At 48.5% G+C, this 22,844-nt stretch overlaps 1 protein-coding gene across 3 annotated transcripts in view; it reads right to left on the bottom strand.

The window, feature by feature from the left end:
- The window catches only part of IGDCC4 (immunoglobulin superfamily DCC subclass member 4), a 70,674-nt gene that overhangs the window by 42,316 nt on the left and 5,514 nt on the right, over nucleotides 1–22,844 (bottom strand). For all 3 annotated transcript variants that reach the window (XM_085515214.1, XM_015873267.3, XM_015873268.3), the window contains exon 2: nucleotides 3,834–4,163. In XM_085515214.1, coding sequence (XP_085371340.1) covers nucleotides 3,834–4,163 — 330 coding nt within the window. The remainder of the gene's footprint in view (nucleotides 1–3,833; nucleotides 4,164–22,844) is intronic.

Here is a 22,844-nt window from a genome sequence, read left to right as displayed (position 1 = left end):
CTGTGTGCCAAGGCTGGGAGCCCAGGGGTGCCAGCAGCACAGGGAACGCTGCGGCCTCCCCATCTCCCAGCGGCACAGGAGGCCCCGAGCTTGGAAGGGCTGCCAGGCAGCAACACTACACCCAAGGCAGAAAATGCAGCCTATGCGAGGAATTCAGCCTTCTGAAATGGGCTCACTGCTCGCTCACACATTGCTTTGCCCCCCCAAGTCTCCAAATGCACATCCCCTGTCTGACTTTTGTAATTATCCCAATGTGCTTTTAAGATGGGGTTGGGGGGGGAGGCAGGGTGTGACTAAAGCCCCCACTGAGATCATATATTGCTGCCCAAACTGCTCTGAACTGCTAAGTGGGACAAGGAGGCAGCAGGGAGACTGCAGGATTTGCTGTGATTGGTGTGATTTGCCACGGTTCCACAGCGTGGAGGAGGCAGAGCCAGAGCTGCGTCTGCAGGGCCAGTTGGCAATGTAGAAGCTGCGCTGCCCAGCTTACCCTTGCAGGGCTCACTCCTACCACTGCAGAGCCACCAGTTCCCTATCCACTCCCAACAGCATCCAAAAGCATCCATCCACAGCCTGTGCATTGATCTGCTGGAAGTTCGCTGCCCTGACTGGTGGGAAGCAGAGAGACCTGGCGATGAACTCGGTGCACAAAATAAATAGCATCAAATCCATAAAGTAAATCCTTAAAAATACAACTAAATCTCTGTCCTTCAGAGACACAGCGTGGCACAGAGAGCTCTCTCTGGGGAGAGGAGCCCATGCACACACGTGCAGCTCTCCCTGCTGCAGCCTGTGCCGCCAGCTGCAGCACCAACCCTCTGCAGCGCTGCCAGCAGCCGCACGGCGCGGGCTCATTCCCTCCAGGCACAGCAAACGTTTTCATCTGACAGCTACAATTACTGTAATTTTCTAGAACCTCCCTCACACAAAATGTTTAGGCTAAATTAACAGCTTTAACAAATCTTCTCCAATGTAGTTATTAACAGGTAGAAAGCTACACCTTCCCACGACGACAATAACACCCCTGGTATTCCCACAGGGGAGCACGCAGGGCTCAGAGAAACCTGCATATCTAATCCAGCAGCCCAGACTGGCACACTTGCACCAAGAGCCATGGGATGCAGATAGTGAATGGTCTCAGGCAGCAGCACATGGGGACAAGCCTCCATCACTCCAGCCCTCAGCAGGGACACATCTGTCTGGCCCCATCAGCCTCTCCGAGTCTCCCAACTCACCTGGCAGACACTTTCCCTTCTCAGCCAGAGAGCCAGCACAGCAACACATTCAGCTTTTGAGGCTATTGGGAAGGCGTATCTAATTGTGCAGAAGCACTGAGAAAAGCAAGAGAAGCAAAATGCGTGCTTGAATGCACTGATGCTGTTAGGAAGGCAGCCTGGCAGGGCTTCTCCCAGTCCCCCCGCAACTGCCTTGGCACCAAGCTCAGCAGATGCTGGAACAACCCACAGCTCCAGTCCCACAGCTTCTTCGTGGTACTCTGCCTATATGGGGCAAGCCAGCAGTGAATGAACAAAGAAACAAGTATGAAGAACCAGAGGAGATGACTTGATGTTACGAATACTAAATGTTCTTGTCATCGCAGTGCTGTGTGGTGCACAGAGCCCTAAAGCCCATCACAGGATCTCCCCCACACCACGTATCAGGAGCACAGGCTGAGGGTAGGGCTGATATATCCTACCTGCTAAACAAGCTTCCTTCTGCCTGGTACTGATCAGCAGTGCCCAGGGCAGTCAGCACAAAGAATAACTCCATCTACACGTAAACAACTTCAGACAGACTGCTGCATTCAACCGGCAGGGAAAAAAGAGCCTGTATGATCCTCATTTGCACCAGCTGAATGCTAATGCAGCAAGCGCCTCTGCCCACCCCACAGAACAAAACACAGCCAGAGATGCATTTCATTAATAATTCCCTCTCTGCTCTCCATTCAGAAATGAATGTTACGTCAGGTGCGTTCATTTGCCACAGCAGCACCTTCCCTGCGCAGCTGGCTGTTAAGGAGGCCTATGAGTCCGTGTCAGGAGTTCACCTGGAATTCCTTGGTTCTGGGAGGAACCCACACATCACTCCTCTGGAAATATCCACAGGGAGGAAAAGGCAATCCACACCCATCTCCCTTTTTCAAGACATTTTCACTATTCTCATTCATGAAATGCAAAACAATTCACCTAAATCTGTAACAGGAGCACAAAGAGACCAGCTGGAAAGGGAATTGATCCCAGTTCAGGGTGACTGGGACCAGGGGAGGAGCTGAATAAACCACTAGGACTCATGATGCTTTTCCACTCCGAGTCTCCCAGACATCTGTATGCAGAATCCTTGATTCCAGTTTGCAAGAACCCTCGTGAGATCCTCAGTGGTCTGTGTAGCACTAGTGGTACAGCATCATCTGCACATTCACCTACCATAGCTCTGTGCAAGTTCAAAAGCATCTCAGCCCTAATTTCCCAAGACTGGGAACGTGTTTCAGGCTTGTATCTCACGGCGTGCTGTCTGGCTGCATTTGTCAACATTTACATAGGCCTGCACTAGAGAGAAGTGCTACTGTGTTTGTATTATTCTCTAACCTCTCTTGTTGGGTAGGTCAAGGAATCATTTATTGGCACTCTCATACTTAAAATAGCTTCAGTAGCTGTTTCTGAATACAAAAGAATTTTATTCTTGAACAAAGATTCAGTGGCTCAGATCTTAGAGTCTTGTTCTGAGACTGAAATGAAAAACAGCCTCAAGAGCCCTCTTTCATCCCTTCCATTATAGAGAGACATTTGCCTCACAATCAGTCCCGACACCGAGTGGAGCAACACTGTTTGACATACAGACAGACGTCTGTCCCAGCCTCAGTGAGCGCTGCCCTTCAGTGTCTGGTGCTGCCCCTGAAGCTCTGAGATCCACACTGTGCTGAGATGGGGTAAATTCTGCCTGTGGGAACACCCCACACAGATAGGGATGATGGCAGAAGGCTGCCTGGGAACACAAGTCCAAAGCCCAGTCTCTGTGGGAAGAAAGGTTCCCATTATGGGCATTTCAGGCCATGGTGATACTCAAAGATGCCCTTATCTGGGAAGCCACAAGCAGACTGTTCTCTCCTGGTGCATAATGCAGTCAGAAAGCAGGGGCTGGACACATACCTCCAAACTGGGATGTGCTCAACATCCAAGCACCATAAAACTGTTTTGGCTTAATTGCCTTCTTGCCACACCTGAAAACTGGCAGTGCTGCCTTAAGAGAGCATGCTTGGAAACTGACATTCAGGGCACCCATCCCATCCAGGACCTGGTACCTCCCTTGGCCCCATCAACCATATGGAGAGCCATGGCACCCCCTGCTTGCTGTGGCCACCAGCCTGGGCTATCAGCAGATAAGTTGAATTGCCAAAGATTAATCACCTGCTTTTCCATCACTCACAGTGCTAAAGCCAGAGCTAAGACTTCACAAAGGCCATTTGAAGAGGAGACATTCAACATCCTGTCTGTCAGAACCCCACAGTGTAGATGAAAGACCCAAAGGCCTCCCTTGGTTCATCAGGTCTTAACTGTGTTCACAGTCTATCATTTTCACAAGGCCATATTCAGACACACTAAAGCCATCAGCATCACCAGACATCACACTAAGGTCTAAGCTAGTGATGGAGAGAGAGCAGGGACAGAGAGGAACTGGGACTCGTGGCACTTACCTGGGAGTGTTGCACATGAGAATGCCACTGGATCAAGAGAGACACCACAGCTTATTTGTGAGTTGTCCCAAATCCCACATACACATCGTTAATAGAATTTCAGTTCATAGACATTAGAAAGGAAGAAACAAGACACACTTACTTGAAAATCTGACTGCAGCTGTTTGACTGGTGACAGCCCCTAGAGAGCTGTGAGACACACAGGAGTAATTACCCTCAGCATCAGCTCTCTCCGAGTATTTGCTGTCCTTTGCCACGGCCGGTGAGGAGATGAAAAGCGATCCATTTGGAAGCACGTGCAGATGTTCCTGCTCCACTAGCGGAAACCCATTCTTCTTCCATGTGATATTGATCACCTGCTCAGCAGGGGCCAGGTTACAATCCAAAACCGCAACTTGGTTTGGCTCCAATATCACCTTTGCAGGACCAGCACTACAGCTCAGCTCCACAGAATCCCCTTCCAACAACTTCCCTGCAAAGAGAAGACAGTATTTCTTCAGGGGTTGCTATGCTTGGTTAATAACATCCCAGTTGTACCCGTGTGTGGTTAGGGATAAGACATGACATTCAGCCCCATAGTACAGCCAGCACCTCCCATGACACCTGTGCATTACTTTCTCCATCATACATCTTTTGGGCTGCAAGCACAGCCTGCACCACCCCTGCTGCTCCACGCCATGCCCAGCAGCAGCTTTTTATCCACACTTACTTTTTCCATCTTGGGTTCAAGCACAGAACAACTGCAAGTAATAGATGATGCAGCACAGGCCCCAACCCCACCTTCACCTGCTGGAACTGCCCATAAGTAGCAAGGATTCCCTCCTCCCTGCCTCCTTGGAAGGATATTCCTATTGCAAGCCAACAGCCCGAGGGGCAGCCCCACATTCTCAAACCCTCTGGCAGCTGTGTGCTGCAGCCACAACACTGAGCGGCCGCTGGCTGAGCTGCACTGAGCTGAGCACGGCCGAGGCTGGCCCATATCCAAACCCCTGTACTCATAGGAGAGCTCCACCTCTGAAACAAGGCTCAGCATTTCCTAAAAGAATATTGCCATTAATAAAATGCATTTGCCGTTAGAGTTCTCCAGAGACACTAAGTCAATGTTAGCTGGCAGCGCTGCTTCCACACACCAGCAATTTCAATCTCTGCTGCACTCAAACCATCACCATCCACTCTTTTTATGGCTCTGCTCCAAATTATTTTGTCACTGCTCCAATCAGAAATGTTTCCTGCCTCTATAACAAGTTTATCAACACTGGATATGAACCACATGGCTCCCTGCCCGTCTCCTATCGCAGAAGGCTACAGATTAATTTTATAGGAATTCAAACACTCTATTAAACCTGCTACTACCTACTGCTGATAAAAGGGCTGCCTTTTAAAAGCGCGTGCGTTAAGCAAGCAATTAGGGGCAATGACACGCAAAATTACACGTGCAGGGAGATGGAAACTCCGGGTGTCCCGTAAGGAAGGGCCTTGCCCTGCCCACACTTGAGGCTCATTTGGTGCCCATCCAAGCACACAGGGACAGGTACTCATTAGGAGGCTCCAGCTTTCTCCATGCTTTGCCCCTTACGTCCTCCTTTGAAGCACCGCAGCCAGCAGCATCACGTCAAGGCATCTTGAGCATCAGGTGGCTCTTGATTCTTGCCAGGCTCTCCTGCTCATCACTCTGCAAGGCAGTCTGCATCTTCGTCCTATTTTCTACTTTCCTCAGGCTGCAATTTTAATGGTATTTTGCTGAAAATACTCCTCCTGACAGCGAGGCGCAGTGTGCGGGGACAGCTGGCAGCTCCAGCAGCCAGGAATAGAGCAGAGCTCTGCGGAGCTGCTTCCTACGCCAGCACAGGTTGGCAAGAAGCAATTATCAGCCTCTCAGGCTTCTGCCTTCTGAAAACCAACCTGCCTGCAGGCCGAGCAGACAGCACCACAGCAGAAGAAGTAAGTGGTGTTCTATTAATATGTGATGGCGCTTCTATACCTCTGAATATTGCCCAGATTTTTTCTCAGTCAAAACCCAGTAGGATCCAAGCTGCCAGCTGAAAAATGAAGCACTTCCACAACTCAGTGCCAGGCTGCAGACCCAGCTCAGGTCCATGTGCTGCATCAAGAGAGCAGAAACAGTCACTGGAGGGAAACGCATCCGAAGCTGAATGCACAGCCCAGGAACATGCTCACCAAAGCTGCCCTTCACCTCAGAAGCACCATAAGTGCTTCCAGACCAAGAAATCAAGTAAAAGCCCCAATGTGCTACAACCCATGACACCAGGCTGCTCTGAGCACAGGTTGCCCTCCGCCACCCCACCTCTTTGGCCCCCAGTACTGCAGGTATTTGGGGACAGGCCCTTGGCACGCACAGGGGTTGGGGCAGCAAGTGCCCAGGACTCAGATGTGGCACTGCAAAAGCTCCAGCTACACTTCTGATGCTCGAAGAACTGTGTAAGCACTCCCTGATTAAACAAAACATACCTTCCAGGCTCTGAAAACGTAGGAGATATGGTTCAAAACACCGCCCTAAATTAACAAGCCTAACAATGAGATAAAAATGCTTTCAAGGAAAAGGATGAGAAGAGAGTAAAAGTGAGATCAAAGATGAATGAAATCAGGAATGTTGAGTGTTTACAGAAGCTGCTGACTCTTTCCAACCTCCATTCTTCATCATTCAGTGACAGAAATAGATACAACCCTGCTTAAACACAGCCCCACACAGCCTGCTGCTCACCTTCGCCTTTTACCTGCTGGAGGTAATGGATGAGTGAATGCAGGGAAGCCACCCCACACAGCCACCAGCTTCATGCAGCAAGCACAGCAACTGCAAGGGAGAGCTGCAGCAGAACAGAGTTGGGCTGCTGAGCCAAAAAGACTTCTCATGTCTCAGCTCAGGGCAGGTGGTTCAGCTGCAGACCTGTGCTGGGGAGCTGGACAGCTTGTTCAAGCATCAAAGCCTGGCAGAAATGCAAGTTTCCAGCTCATGGATCTCCAAATTGAGGCCATGGAACCCTGTACAGCATTCCCCTATGGAGGGCAACGCAGCTTCTAAGTGGTTTGCTCCCATGAAACCACATTCTGTTCTGGCCTCAGGTGTTTTATTCTCTCCCATGTTGCCAACACCAAGGCTACACTACGCATAAAAACAGCTCAAAAGAGAAACAGTCCTTTTCTCCCCAACTATTTCATCACTTCCTCACTCCCACTACCCCCATCCATCCACCACCTCTGCTGCCTGTGCCTAGTGAAAAAAAGACAGTGTCTCCTGTCGAGCAGCAAAAAACAGCCAAAAAAGCCCCACCCACAAAGCAGGGCCTTGCAAACACAGGCTGTAGAATCTTTCTGGCACAGCCCCTGCCAGCAGCAGCCTCCATTCCAGACCCAGCACAGGCAGCTACAAACCACGTTAAAGCAGCCAGCATCTCCTTCCCAAAGCACACATCTCAACACACAGCCAAAAACAGCTCGTGTTCCTCTTTTCCTTTGCACCAAATGGAGGCAGGAGTTGTCTGACTTACTATTGAGGAAAGGGGAAAGAATCAATTCTCCTTCTTTCATGATTACAAAACTGTAAATAACCAGGTGAAGTGTGAGCTAGCTACACAGCGAGGTTTGACAGATCCCTGACATGCAATTACTTGGTCAGAGGCAGGGCCCTCGGAGCAGTGTTTTCACATCAAGAGATGCAGTTCTCCAAGCCCATAAATCTGGTGGGAGCTCGCACTCTGTGTCTGAGTCCAGCACAACACATCACTGGCCTGTGTATGCAGTTATTTCCCTGCCGCAGGGTTAACCACGCAGAGCAAGGAGGAAAGATCTACACAAGCGAGATGCTTGTCCTGGTGAAATTCTGGCTATCAGCAGCGAGCACGTCCTTGAGCTCTGTTATGTGGCACAAGCAAATAAAAGGTTACTGTTCAACAGGAGACCAGTGGCTTTGTTTGGAGATGTCCCAGCTTCAAACGTGGCTCTGCCATTAACTCACTAGACAAACCCATCCCAGCCGGGCAGCACAGCTTTTCTCTGTCTGGTCACAGCAGCTCCTCACCACGGCCACAACCTTATTCCCACCCAGCAGCCCCTCACCACAGCCACAGCCCTGTCCCTGTTGGCTCTGTAACCTACCCCAGACCATTCCTACACATGTGGGCTGGCAACTGCAAGGTTTAGACCTTCATTTCAAGTGCAGGGCGAGCATCTTCAGCAGAGCTAAGACTTAAGGCCAAAGCCATTTAAGCAGAGCTGCTGACAGCCTCCAGCACCTCTAAACAAAACCCTCAGTGCCTCTAACCCAAAACAAATAAAGTTGCACCGAGCCAGACAGGACCCGTTACAGCACAGGCTGTACAGGGAGATTAATACTTCACAGGGAGCAAAGTACAAGGGTTTCGAATCTGACACACTTCCAGAGCTGACATCACTTCTGGCTCTTGGCAGCCGGAGATTTTCCTGGGGAGCCGCTGTGCTGCAGGTCCCATGGCCTGGAGCCCGGCCAGAGCGTTTCCTATTCCACACACATCTGGCACTTTGGAACCCTTGTGCACCTTGCAGAGCTGCAGCCAAAGAAAACCTTCCCAGGAGCAAGGAAAGCAGCTCAGGCAACGTGGGCAGAGCGCTGGGAGCCGTGTGTGTTCTGTGGGATACAGGGCTGCTCCCCGTGCCCTGCATCCTGCAGGAGGTGGCAGGCATTCAAGAGGCAGTTTAAGCCTCTGTGCTGTCACCCCTCTTAATTGATGTATTTATTTTGGATGCTGAACTTGTGGAACTCAACAGCACAATTAATCTCGTTTAAGTGGGAGCGAACAGCACCAAAGGAAAAACGCAGTTATTACTTAACAAAGGGCTTTCCTAACTATCAGCGAGCCAACTACTGAGCTATTATTCTACTGCAACTTCACCTTTTGCTGATGCTCTTCAGACACTCTTAGAGTCACTGAGTGTCTTTAATTTCACATTGTCTAACTCAGAGAGCAACTGTATTTCAGTGCATTTCCCATTAAAGCAACACAAAAGCTTCTTTCTTTCTGAAATTATGCACTGGCAATTAAAAGTCACCAGCTTGCTGTCAGCTCATTTTGGGGGTAACTTCACCTGGCAATGAATAGTCCAGAAAGAAATCTGCATGGAGATCTCAGCCTGAGCACTCAGCATCTCCACACTGACTGCAGGGCCCAGGGAGCAGCGGGTTGGAGCTCCAGTCCTCCAAAGCATTTAGGCACCATGTCTGTGATTCCACCAGCCTCTGAGAGCAGCTGTGCACCTGAACCTCAGGATTCTTCCCAGGAATCTTGTTCCATCCAGCTGTAACCAGGCCTGTGAGACAGAGCAGTCGAGACCTTCCTGGTCCCTTCCCAGCGCTGCCACCAGGTGTTACTGGAACTTTCCAGCTTGCAATGCAATGCGAGCAGGGCTAAAAGTAAGAAAGCAACACCTTAAGGTTGTATTCAGCCATTATGGAACAGAAGGCTCCTAAAACCACCTTCGGGGCTGCTGGAAAGCTCATTTGATTAACACCACCTGATAACTATGTGCAGCAGAGCTATCCCAGCACTGAGCAGTCCATGCCAGCACAAAGCACACTTTCCCCTTTGCTGTATATACAGAGCCTGATGGCTTATTTAACAATGCACCACCTCCCACTGCGGAGGGGACACCCACCCAGGCAGCACTAGGGGCTCTCAGACCATCTCCAGTCACTGATGGCACGGCAGCCTTTCCCAGCAGCCCAGCACTGTGAGCAGCCTGAATGCGGCACCACAGGAGCTACAGCAACATCCCCTTCCTACAGCTCCACTTCCCTTAATTATAGACATCTTCGCATCTAACAGTTCTTTACGAGGCTCGGTGGCTTTGGGACATCGATCCTAAGCCATCCACTTCATAGTGGTCCATTATTATATTTTCACATGTATACAAAGCCCTTCCATTTAAAAGTTAAATTAATCATAATTCATCGATTTGTTGTAGCATGCTCTACATGCAGTTCTCCCTAAAGAACCGTGCTGGGCAAGAGCCCCTTGGCTTTGTTCTGTTCAAATTCCTGCTTAAAAACAAGGAAGCAGAAGGGATGGCATGAAAAAAAACCCAACACTACCTAAAACAAATGCGATGTCACATTGCTGTTTATAGGCTGTATCTGAAAAGCCTGATTTTATCTAAAGCTGTAATTAAGGTAAATAGGTTAATGCCTAGATTCACTTAGATAAAAGCAAAGGCTGCTGAAGCCCCTGGTAAATGAGTATCTTTGTGTATAAACATCACATATCAGGCATCAAAGAAATAAAGCAGCTGAAAAGGTTTCTATCTAAGTGTTTTTAAGGATGCTTCTGATGCTCCTATTGCTGAAGCCAGCTGCAGCTGCTCCTTTCAGCCACCGACCTGCAGCCTATGTCACCCTGCTGACTCTAAGGTGGCCTTAGAGTCCAACTACTGAAGGGCAGAACCAGTTTCTAGGAAGGACTAAATGCTCTCACGCTTCTGTGCAAGCATCAGGTTGGCCAAAGCATCTACAGATCACAACGACCAGCAGGGATTGAACACAAAACCAGCTCTCAGCTGAGCCTGGGTTCATCAAGATGCGTGTTATTCCAATGCATCCCCTGCAAACAGGTAGTTCAGAAAGATTAAGCAAATCGATAGCCCTAATAATTTATTCATTGCGTTGAACTGTCAATAGCAATCATAAAGCTAAAGTGCCCGACTCCTACACGAAGGTGAAGCCTTTCCATTTCCTTCCCTCTGACCCCAGAAAGGCTTTTGAAACAGCGGCTCAAGTCCCGAGCAGGCTCTGCAGAAGCCTCCACCTCCGAGCTGTCATCCTTCTCTTTTCACAAGCCAATGAGGCAGAGCTGAGATGACCTCTGCAGAAGCTGCTGCAAGCGTGGGATGCACAGCGAACCCAGGACAGAGCCTTGGGCTCACATTCATACATTTACAGTGTAGAGGCATATTAAAATTACAACCTTGAACAAACACACTGGAACAATAACACATCAGAGTCCTGTAATTGGGCCCTGAAATATACTTAGAGAAAAATACAGACCAGCTGCAATGTTGGAAATGCTCCTAATGCAATCCAAGGTAATTATTGGTAACAGACCATCAAACAAGTGCATTAATATGCTCTGATCAGAGAGAGAATCAGATGGGCAGTCTGGCACAGCAGCCTGTACCTGCAAATTATGTAAATGATTGGAAAGAGCAAAGCCCCAAAGCCCTAGAAACACTAACTGTAATGAAAGTTATTAAATGCTATTTTTGTTATCCGCTGGTGTTAACATTATAGGGCCCATTTGCCGAGGTAACTGTAATTTTGCTGCTGAGCAGCAGGCCGAGCTGAATAAGCCTGAGATTTGCCATTTTAAAGGGCTCCATCAAGCTAAAATGACTGCCTGGGATTTGCATGATTTCCTGGACAACATTTAAACACTTGCAGCACTTTCTCACCCATGTTCGAAAGGAAATCCACTCACGTTGCTTTTGTTCGAGGCAGAAGTTCCTGTTTTTATTTCACGCACCGTGTACACGTTTGATCTGCAAACATCATAGGAACGTCTGCAAGGATCTCCTGTTACAACGTTATCTATTTCTGCACTTGAACTATTTAAGTCAAGCGTATTTTTGGGACATACTTTCATCTTTCAGTGCTTGAGAAAGCCATAAACATGCAGCACGATACAATCTGCAGTAATGCCTCTTGAAAACAGTCAACTAGAAAGTAGTATTATCAAACAGAGGACACAAAGCTCTTTCACCTATGGGCTACAATTACAGCTCGAGTTGGTTTTGTGCTGTTTTCCTCAGTTAGTGATTTTACACAATCCACAATATAAATAAAAACACACTGAATGGAACAGTGACCAGAGAACGCATCAGCCCTCAGCTCTTCGCCACCCCACAGAGCAGCACTGTGCTCAATTTCAGACCTTGGGTAAAGAAACGAAGGCACAGAGGAGCAACACAACACAACACAGGGATGTGCTGCAATCAATGCAAACAGCCCCAAGAAGCAGGAGGACACCCAGCTCAGCAGCGATACCCACACACAGAGGATGCTGCAGCCCAGAGCACCACCAGCTCCCCTGAGCATTGCCACTATCTGCACCCAGCTCAGAAAATTACAATGATATTTTACGGTTAACAGTTGGAACAGGACCTGTGAAGTCCTTCCCGCAGCCCCATTTACAACACAAACACCAATGACAGAGCAGCAGATGGCCTGAAACACTCCCCCAGAATATTCAGGCGATTCTACTTGAATCCATGCCCAAATCATTTAACCTTAATGGATTCTTTCATTAACAACCAAAGAAAGGGAATCTGGTTGCCAGGACATTAAAATCACTTTTTCAATTATACCGTTATAAAATCGAACAAATTAGCTGTAATTCTTAGCCGAAGCCTAAATGAAAGCACGACTTTATGAAAGAAATGAAAATTGATTTGGATTAGTGGGCATCGAGGGCTTTTTAAAAATTAACAAGATTCTTATGACTTCATAGCATGGATGGATTAGCTGGAGGGTTTGCTGCCCTGTGTTTGGTACCTGCCAAGGCACCGCAGCTGGCCCCGCTGCATTTGTTACAGCGGGTTCTAATTGGACTAAGGGCAGAGGATGCAAAGATTGAAGCTGGAACCCAACGTGTGGAGAAGCTGGATGGTGCCCGCATTCACCTGTCAGACCGGGCCCAGCTGGGTCTTGGCAAAAAGTAGGGAAATCAGAACTCAGCTGTAGTGGGACATGGACTATCTACCAGCTGTATTACTTTGTTTGGGGTGGTCTCACTCCAGGATTAAGGCAAAAATGCATTGGATACATCACAAAGAAAACGAAAATCAAGCCCAAGATACTTGCTGCAAACAGCACACAACATTAATGCAGACTATTCAGAACACCCCCCAAAAAAAAAGAACCCACAACAAAGGCAGGTGAGGATAACCATGGAAGCACCAGAAAGTCATTCAGAATGGAAACAGGAATTATAGCACTGGGCACCAGATACAAGGAGAGTACAACGCAGAGCAATGGGATCACACTATGAAGGAAGAAAGTCAATCTTTGTACTGTATATTGCAATCTTAGTGACACACATTTGCTGATCCAACAAACCCAGGAACACTAAGGGATGATCTAGAGAGCCAGCTCTGTAATACAGCCCATAGGGCTCCACGTGCCTGTTTGCAGTTCTTGTATTTAAGAAAACATAAGAACACATTTTAATACAGAACCTATCCAGCTCCACGTGTCTGAGAAATCTCTAGTGATCTGAAAAACAGATCCAGACCCCATGGCTTTCTGATATAACAAACAGCAGGATTTGGCATAGCAGAGTAGCAACTACATGGCCAAAGACACTGCCTGCAAGCAAGAGTTCATCTTTTGCCTGGGTTTGCTGTTTGAAAAGCCTCAGGGCAGAGCGGTGTAAGAAAGGGCAGCCCTGGATGAGACTATCGCTGACCACTCTGCTAGGCAAAGCAGAATGGCTTCTCCAAACCAATGCTTTAGGCTGAAGGTGACTTAAGCAACGTTGCCTTACTTTTACACCGCTGCAATGGAACAGGAGAGTGCACTCATCAAATTACTGTGCTTCTGCTGAGAGGCAGCAAATGCCAGGGTAGGGAACAGTAATTTCCAGCTAAAAGCATTGGACCTTCCTGACCCAGGCAGCCAGCACAGATGAGAACACTCGACCACACCTGGGGAACCTGCCCTTCCAGGCTCACTGCACTGCACACACACCAGCACCTCTCCGTCCATCAGCTGGGATTTATGAGTGCCTATGGGGCCTCCTGCGCATCCATTGATTGTCTAGGAGAAGCAGCTTATTATTATAATTATTAGTAACAATTATACAACTATTATATATGTTAATATATGTCAACAGAATAAGAATATTAACATATTCTCTACAGGGTATTCCACAGAATTAATGAGATCTAGTAATGAGACTAACCTCTCTGACATCTTGCTGATGCTTATTTCTAAGCAAACAACTGAATTCAGCACGCATCTGCTCAGGGAGAGCACCAGGCTGCAGCTAACTCAGTACCTGGAGGTCAAAAGGACACGAATGCTGATGAACAGAGGTTCTGTCTCGCTTGGAGCAGCGATGGAAATGGCAGACATGCACTTGCTTCTGTTGCCCATGCTATCAAGCCAGTACCTTCTTCCACAGGATCTGGCAGACAGCTCTGAGCAACCACGTCTCAAACCACACCAGCTGTCTGCTGCAGTGAATGCCAATCAGCCCGAGAGCTCTCTGTCTTTGCCATATTAATTCAAGCATTTCACAGGTCCGTCCCTATTTGCAGACCCACTTCTGCTCCAAGACCTTCAAGCTCTGGCCAAGCTGAAGAAGACTCCAGTGCTGTCACCAGGACACAACTGCGTGAGCACTTTTAGCAGGGCCTCCCATCCTCTGACACCTTCTCATCACTGCCTGGAGCCAAGGAAAGAGAAACAAGCTCTCCCTAAAGCACTGAGATCAAGGCAGCCCTAAGTCTAGGGAAATGTTTTTGCAATAACCCCAGGAGTACACAAACAGGGCAACTGCAGCACTGTTTTGCTGCCTGCCCCCTCTGCAAGCTGGGCAGCTCTGGAACAGCAGACAGCTCACATTGTTTCAGCTGCAGACCCTAAAAGCTCCTACTCTGGTGTAGTGAAACCAGCAGCAAAATTCCTCCAGGCTGAGGATGGAGGACTCAGCCCTAGAGAAGTTCAGAACAGAAGCAGCATCTGCATCTCATCCACGAGACACACAGCACACAGTGCTGCCTCCCAGGAAACGATTTCAAAGCCACTCTCCCTGCAGCCCCCACCTCTGGGCAGGCTTTCGCTTGCTTCTGTTCTACCGTGGGTATTTGCATGGATACAAAGAGCCCCATCTCTCAGCTGAGATGATCACACTGAGAACACAGCCAGCCAGGAAAAGCCCCGGTACCCTCAAACACATGGAAGTGGGCAGAGAGTGGTCAGCAAGAGACTCAGCCTCTCCCCAAAAGCACAGTGCTTACAGCAGGTTAAGCAGCTCTCCGAGGCTCTCAGCCCTCAATCTTCCTGTGATTTTTTGGCCATTTTATAAGCACATGTCCTGGCAGGTCGGTTCTGTGGACGTCCAGCCAAAGGCTCTGGGTACCCCTCGGAGCGTGAGCCAGACAGCCCTGTCAAAGGGCAAAGAATACACTCTGCAAACAAAGCCTCTTTGTTCCTCTAATTTTGTTCCAGTTAAGTCAGTTCAGCTGTTCCATATAACCAGTCAAAAACATTCAGCATTTCCCAAAGTATTTTAAGACTTCAAAGTTGTAAGTTTTGTTTTGACACTTTTAAACTGAAAGAGCTTTTTTTTTTCTTTACAGATTTTTTTTTTGGTATTAAAAAACAAAGCTGTTTAATAAATTAAGCTTTAAAACAACCATCGCTACTCTGCTTTTATCATGGCTTCAATTAAAATATTGTTTCTTGAAGACGGCTAATGACTTCTGAAGGTAAAAAAACCACAGTGCTACACTGAGAATGGTGTCAATGATTCCATTTGTTAAACTTACAATTAAAGCCAAAGTCCAAGTGGGACAGGCTCAAAACCAGGGCACTGTAAGTTGGCCCATGTCACTCAGCTGAACTCAGCACCTGAAATAAATATATTCACCTCTTCCCACACAAACTCTCAACCATATCCACTGCTGTGATCCTTGCCACAGAGAACAGCCACCCTCTGGAAAGAGCCGTATCTGCCTTCAGGTGGGTCTGTGACCCCAAGGGAGGTGAGGAATGGCTGCTGGGGGACACACAGGTAACTGTGGGTCTGCACGGAAGGAGATGTTCACAGCTATCGAGGTTCAACAGAAGCACAAGGAGCCAACAGCTCTCCAGCATTCACCCGTGAAGAAAATGCAGGAAAAGCACCGCTGAGATGAGTGCCCGGCAGCTCGACAGACGGGAGCTGATCGGGAGCAGGCTGTTCCAGAACAAACCTTTCTGCATAACCCCAGCAACAGACCTGACCTTTTCATCTACAAAAAGCAGTCAACCACTGCTGAGCTCGTGAACGTGGGAGATGTGTCCTGCAACTTGTTTTGTTAGCAGCGCTGGGGCCAAGGCAGCACTGACAGTGATTGCCTCCTGTCAGCAAAGAGCCCAACAGCTCAGGGACCAGACCTGGGCTGAAAGCAAAGATATCCCAACTCTCCCTGTGTAACGTGAGAGCTGGTGCTGACTCTACACAAAACCAGAATTCGCTTCTTCAAAAGCAAACAAAAGAGTGTTATAAAAACTCATGAGACGCTTGTGCTTATAACAACGCTCTCCTGGAAGGCTGTAAGCATAGAGGGCACTGGGACACAAGCACACCTCTGAGCGCCTCTTACAGACAGCGCTGGGATGGAATGGGCCGGGCCAGCTTCATAGTGCCAGCAACACAGGCATTAATCCCTTCGTTCTGAGGCCAAAGCTCCGCTCACACAGTTCACAGTGCAGCCCACAGCCAGCTGTGTCAGCACAACCCGGACAGCAGGATCAAGCAGCCGTGGGGAGGGAGCTTTTAAGCCCGCGATGCTGCCAAATGCTTCATATCACAGCCCTGCCTATTTGCATTTCTGCCTTGGGCCCCATCTGTAGCTTCCCATCCATGTAAAAGCCGTCCCCAGGGAGAAGGGAGGCCACTGTCCATTTGTTCAGTGTGTCTCAGGCGCATCCAGTTTCAAATGCACTAGGTGGTGAGACTCCTATCGCTAACCTCTGCAATGCAATTCTGAGGCTCTTGTCACCTGGGGGCAGAGAAAAACCCAAACTGCAAAGCCTGGTCCATTGGCTGTGCTCAGACAGTGCCAGCAGTGCATCCCAGCACTCTGGCAAGAAGAAGCTCTGCCCCTTACCACCTCCAACGCAAGCACTCCACTCTTCTCTACTTATTGGGAAACGCTGATTTACTCTTCAGTAAATCTTGAGGTAATCTTGTAAGGTAGGTCTCCAAATGCAGCCCCACCTAAAATCAATTAGCAATAAGTACGTAAGAAATAAAACACCTTCAAAACATGGTTACATCCCACGGCAGAAGCCTTAATGGGCTGTATTTTTAGCCCTGGAACAACCTGAAAGCCAGCACTGACATACTGAAACTACGTCACTGTAAAGCTATTTCATTACAAGCCACAGCTCTCCTTGCACAGACTATTTCTTCCATGAGCCCAATTGAGTTGGTGCAAAGTTTGCCAGCACACACACGTGTACAGCAGTCAGAAATGAGCCCAGAATGCCATTTAAAATTGAGAATTGGGAAAAGGAATCCAAGAAATGCAGGCGACCGGTCCCTTTCAACACACATCTCAGCAGAGGTCACTGCAGTGACTTGGAGCTGGAGAAGGGCCAAGGCACCATGCAGGCGCCTGTCTGAGGTGGCACCCAGGCTCCACACTGGCTGCAAAAGTGGGAACTCAGGCTGAGCCCACACATCCCCCTGGGCCTCGTGGTGCTGCAGCAATAACTGCCCCTCACAAAGCACCACTGAGCTCCGCACCAGCCTTGAGCTGCACCTGAAGTCCTTTCCCCTGTCCCTTAAGGAAATGGCAATGGTCTTTGTGATTTAGTACGACGGTGTGGCTCTGACAGGCTGCAGGCTGGGTGGGAGCAGCTGAACATCTTCCTGTTCCAAAGAACTGTAGATCAAAACCACGAGCACACAGTAAGCAAGGGGTGATGTTGGTTGTGCATGGTTTACAGCAGTTGTAGGTGTGGACAGCCTGTACGCCTGGATCTCCAAAGACTTCAGTGGCTCTCAGCCTGCAGAGATAAACTGTACCGTGCTCTTTGGAAGCTGCTCACCCTGCACAGTCACGGAAGAGCTGGATTGAGAGCACCCACACAGTCCTTATCTCCTTCATTAGGAGGGAAAGAAGTTGCTCAAGGATCTAAAACTTGCTGCTCCTCTGAATGAGCTGCAAAACCACCTCGGGAAAGGTATGTTGTCTGCCAGCAGCCCAAACCACCCCTACCCGCAGGATAATAAAGCCATTAGTACAAGCAATGAGACTGTTACATTGTTGTTTTATGTGGCTATAATTTAACAGTTCCTCACTGTTTACTTTAGGAAATCTACTCTTGAAAGGTCTGTAAAATTACACACCCTTGATACAGCCTGAAAACGTTGGCATATGCAATGCAGGGATTTCTGTTCTTTAATAAATGCCATTCCCAAACTAGTAAACACCAGCTTATAGGAAACATCTTTTGTTTACTGAAACTAAATTGCATGTGGACGTTTTAAACAAAAAGAAGGTGGGAAGCTGAAGGGAACTGACAGATGATGTTTTCCACTTTCATTTTGCCTTGTGTCTAAACAAACAGTTCCTAACAGCTTTGTTTTCCAAACCAACTTTCTCCCAGCTGCTGCCTGGAGCCTCAGAAAAGGAAAGAGATGCTCCAACCCTGCAAGAGTGATTTGACTTTGCACACTCACTTCACTCAGCCCTCAGTGTGTGGATACCCCAACCAAAGGACCAACCTACTGCCTCCCACCCAGCCATGGCATACACCAGCTTGGAAGGGGGCTCTGAACCCATACAGCAACAGAATTAAGGGCAGCACAGAGACACTGACCCAAAGAAGATCCAAGAAACTGTGTTGGGGTTGAGCACATCCAATGTTTCTGTGTTTTTCTTTATCTGAAAGATCAAAGATCTTAATCATCAAAGATCTCTCTCATCCCTCTGCCTTCAGCTGCTGATCAAGGATTACATTCTTGCACTCTTCTCCCTTCTTGCTACACGGTTTAGTGTTATTTAGACTGTATCTATCTCAGGGCTCCTTGCCTACACAAGAGATGTGGCAATGCTGCTAAGGCTTTAGGACAGGAATAGCTGTTGTTTTAATAGAACTTTGACCCTCATTTCATTCAAATACCAGAAAATTCCTCAGATTTGACCATAAATGGAGATGCGTCTCCATCAGAACCCCTGAGTTGCTGTGCAAACACACGGCTCTCACAGCCCTCGTGTGCATATCACTTAAACTTGCCGCATCCAAGCTCCCACCACAGGTTACAGGCTTGTTCTGCATGTCTCAACATACTTCTAATGAGAAAGCGGGGAAATGCCTAAGCCCTCCATGCCTGGACTGCCAGTTATCAGCTTTATGGCTGCAGATGGGGGCTCAGCCCATGTGCTCCTACAAGGAACCCCAAAGCACCCACACAACCACAGAACACCACTCATGCACCAGCCCTTCCCTCCTACCCCAGCACAGCAGTTAACTCTGACAGCTCGCAGATTTCACTGCCACTCAAAGCACAAATAAGGTAATTAGGCTGAAATCTTCCAAGCCCTGCCACTGCTGTTGGTAATGAGATTCTGCATTCACCTGAAAATAAAGCAGGGATATGAAGAATGGGCTTCACCTGCTCTGCCAACAGCCTGAGCTCTGGCTGCAGAGTCATGAGCCAAACAGCCTTGTCTGGCTCTGAGGCCACTCACAGTAACTGAGAAGTCTGCATGCAAATATAAACCTTAGAAAGAAGAGCATTCATACAAAGGAACTAATGGCATGACACACTTGACAGTAAAACATAAGCTACAGGAAGACAAACTCTGATGTTCCAATCAATGGCAGCCCTTTTATCTTGCTGTGTTCCCTGCAGATCACACCTCTACTCTTACCTGAAAAGCCACCTGCCAAGAGAGAGGGCAGAGAACCCTTCTGCTGGGTGATGCTGCTCTGACACACATCCCAAGGCATCATTCCTCAAACTGAGCTTAAAACTTTCTCAGCAAACAAAATCCCCCAGGATGTATTTAGATTTATTAACTGTATGTTTTCGTTGGGGCTTTTTTGTGCATTTTTAAGTTAAGTAAAAAGTCTCTCATTTGCTCACTGTATCTTGATGGGCTGGGGTTCAATCTGGAGTCTGTTCTGGACAGGGTGTGCAGGGCTGTAACATAGTGCACATACAATGCTCCTGTCACAAACAGCTCCAGTCTTGGCTCTAGCAGGTACTGAGAAATGTGCACATTCAGCCCCATTCTCTGCTCACCCCCCCATAGCAAACCTGTCCCACAGCCCCAAGAGTTGCCATCTCAAGGAGCTGCAGCTCTCATGTGCTGCAGTTAGAAAGTCACCTACCCCAAAAAGAGAAGTCAGGCTCCTCAAACTCCTGCCAGCTCTCCTGCGTTTCCCAGGTAATTGCTCAAATCGGGAATTAACGAGAAATAATGAGCCAGCACACAGGGGAAGAGAAGACGATTCAGAACAGCAACAAAGAAAACTAATGGGAAGTGTGCTCTAATAGCTCACTACGGCTTCCAGCCTGTATCACCCCTAGAGAAGCTGCACCTCTGCACGAAGATGCAGGGGCCTCTGCATGTGCACCAGCCACAAAAGAACATGGCAGGTCTCTCGTTCCTTCTGTTGAGCAGGACTGAACCCGCTGCTTGCTCTGCCTGCAGCTCCACCACCATCCCTCTGGGAACTCACAGTCAGTCTGTGCTTCCTAGCCTGGCTGTGGCTGCACTGACACAGGCCCCTTTTCCATGTGCAGACCAAGTCTGACCTTATCTAGCCACACTCCCCTCCTTGTACTTATCACTTAACCCACAAAGGCATGTTATCTGTACAGCTAGTCAACCAACCCTATGTGGACAATAGCAGATAAGAGGGAAGGCTTGAGAAGGAGACATAAATTATATAATGTGAGGTGCTGCACTGTTAAGTCATTGGAATGGCCCCAAAAGGACAACGCCATAACCTTCCCAGGGACGTGATCATCGCAGGACTTGGCATCCCCTTAGCACAGCTTCTCACATAGATCAGCTCTAAAAGACAATCTCCAACTGTGACTTGGAAAGTCAGTTATGACTGAGAACAACATGAGCCTGTTGAGCTCAGGGACCACACCAGGAGGGACAGACAGACAGACAGACAGCCCATACCCACAGCTGCTGGGTGCACCCAGAGAGGCAGCGCAGAGCATCTCCTGAGGACTGTTAGAACCAAGAGTCAGACTGGGGGGAGACATCCCCCCCTGTTCCAAATTTAAACTTCTGTCTTAACAAGAGGAGGAAATCAAATTTCACAGCCTGTTCCCAAACCCCTCACACTTCCTTTGCTATTTACCTCTCCAACATCGACAACACATTTACCCGCTGTCAGCACGAGCTACTTTTCAGAGCATGTAAATCTCCATTTTTTCCAAAGCTGCAGCCAGTTGAAGCCTGACAGTTTGAGGACAAAGCACTGAAGGAACTGGCTCCGTTTGCAAGCACACAAGACACTCTTTCAGCTCCAGGTAGCGCATGGCACAACGCCTGGGGGCTGCCACACCACTCTGGTGTCCCTCCTCATCCACAGCATCCATCCGAGGTGACACTTCTCCCTCTGTCCCTGCACCTGTGCTTATTTCCCTTATCAAAACCAAGACGTACCTTTAGGCAGAGCCCAAATAATCCATTTTTCCCCACAGTGACGAGGTTCTGCCCCGACACCCCATACTGTTGGATAAGCACTATGGATGGAAGTTGCTGTGGACCTAGGAACACAACCTCATTTGCCAGTAAAAACAGATTTATTTCCATTAATCTAGACTAATCACTGCTGTTTCTCTCCTAATGAGGTCCTGTGTGCCTCAGCACATTGCATCAACAGAGGAGAAATCCTCTTCTTTAGAAGCAGGCAACTTTGGGGCACTTTGAATGGCACTTTCTCCTTCCTAATGAAGATAAGGATGAGGATAGTGCCCCTCCAAAGAGTCACTCACGTTCAGGCCACTAAGAGCCACACAAAACCTCTTTGATTTTATCCAACTTTCACTACTGCTGAGCAGGGATTAACATTAATTGCACCCATCCCATATTAGCCAAGGATTATTTGAGAGGCACCAGCCTATAATCACTTGTGTTTTCCAGCAGAGACCTTACGCACATCGCTGGGATAGCGAGTGGGATAATCCCAGTCACATTTCTAATGAAATCAACATTAAAACTGCACATCCACACCCTTGTCTTCCCCTTTCCAAAATACCTAATTAGTTCAGCTTAGAGAACGCCATAAAAATTAATACTGTGAAATTTCCAGTCTAACAAGTTTCTGGTGAGAAAAAATATTCCCTACAAGGGCAACATTTTTTTGTCTTTTTAAACCACAAACCTTAAAATACGCAAGTAAGTAATTAGTCCAGAGGAATTTTAATTTATAGGCCTGCATATACCATGCACACACTGTTGGGTCCAGCTCCTGGCTCCATGCAGGAGCCACACTGAAGTTTGGCACGGAGCAGGGAACCAGCTCCTGCTTCCCAAAGGCAGCAAGGTCTCACCAGAGCCTTCCTGCTTGTGATGCACCACGGCTGCTTCAGACAGACACAGGCTGCAGCAGGAGACTCTGACACCAGAAAGCAGCCGCTGTGATGTGTAGGTGATATGGCCGAGGGAAAAGGTGAAGCTCCCTGTGCTCCACCTGCACCAAAGCACAGATGGAGGATATGGCAGAGTGGTGGAAGCTGCTGCAGGACTGTTTCTCTTTGCTGGTTTAACCAGAGTGACAAACTATGAGCTGCGATCCCAGCAGTGACAGCAGCATTCCTGTTTAGAACATATATGGAAGCTGCACGATGCATCCTGTCTCCAAGTTTCCTGTAAGCAAAATTCTCCTGCAAAACCACGAGTGTGCCTCAGTGACAGGCTGCCTGAGCACCAAAGCGGCTCTTGGAGCTGAGAGTCCCTTCAGCTCTCGCTCAGCACAGCCCCAACCCAGCTGTGTGGCCAAGCTGAGGCAGTAGGTGCCCTCAGGACTTAGCAGGGCAGAATGACAAAGCCAGGCTCTGAAGTGAAGAGGCACAACATAACACTCAGCAAACACCAAGCTGCTGGGAAAAGCCAGGCTGCCCCTTGCACTGCCATCAGCTGTAGGATGGCACACAGGTGAGACCCAAGGACCCAAGTGTGGGTTAACAGGGAACTCAATCAGAGCACACACACAGACAAGCTTGCACACCAGCACATGCCTTTAATCACCGATAAAGCAGCTCGATGCATGCAAGTGCACACTGCTGAACGAGGACACCAAGTAGCTGCAATGGGCAAGCAGCCACTTCTAACAAAACAAAACACAAGTCAGAAGTGTGCTGCTCTTAACGAGATGCTCTTGCTCGAGTACCAGCAACACACCCCGACTCCCGCTGCCTGC

This window comes from Coturnix japonica, chromosome 14 (genome assembly GCF_054131305.1).
Source record: "Coturnix japonica strain WE chromosome 14, WE-NBRP24, whole genome shotgun sequence".
Taxonomy (NCBI): domain Eukaryota; kingdom Metazoa; phylum Chordata; class Aves; order Galliformes; family Phasianidae; genus Coturnix; species Coturnix japonica.
This window is presented reverse-complemented; position numbering and strand designations above follow the sequence as displayed.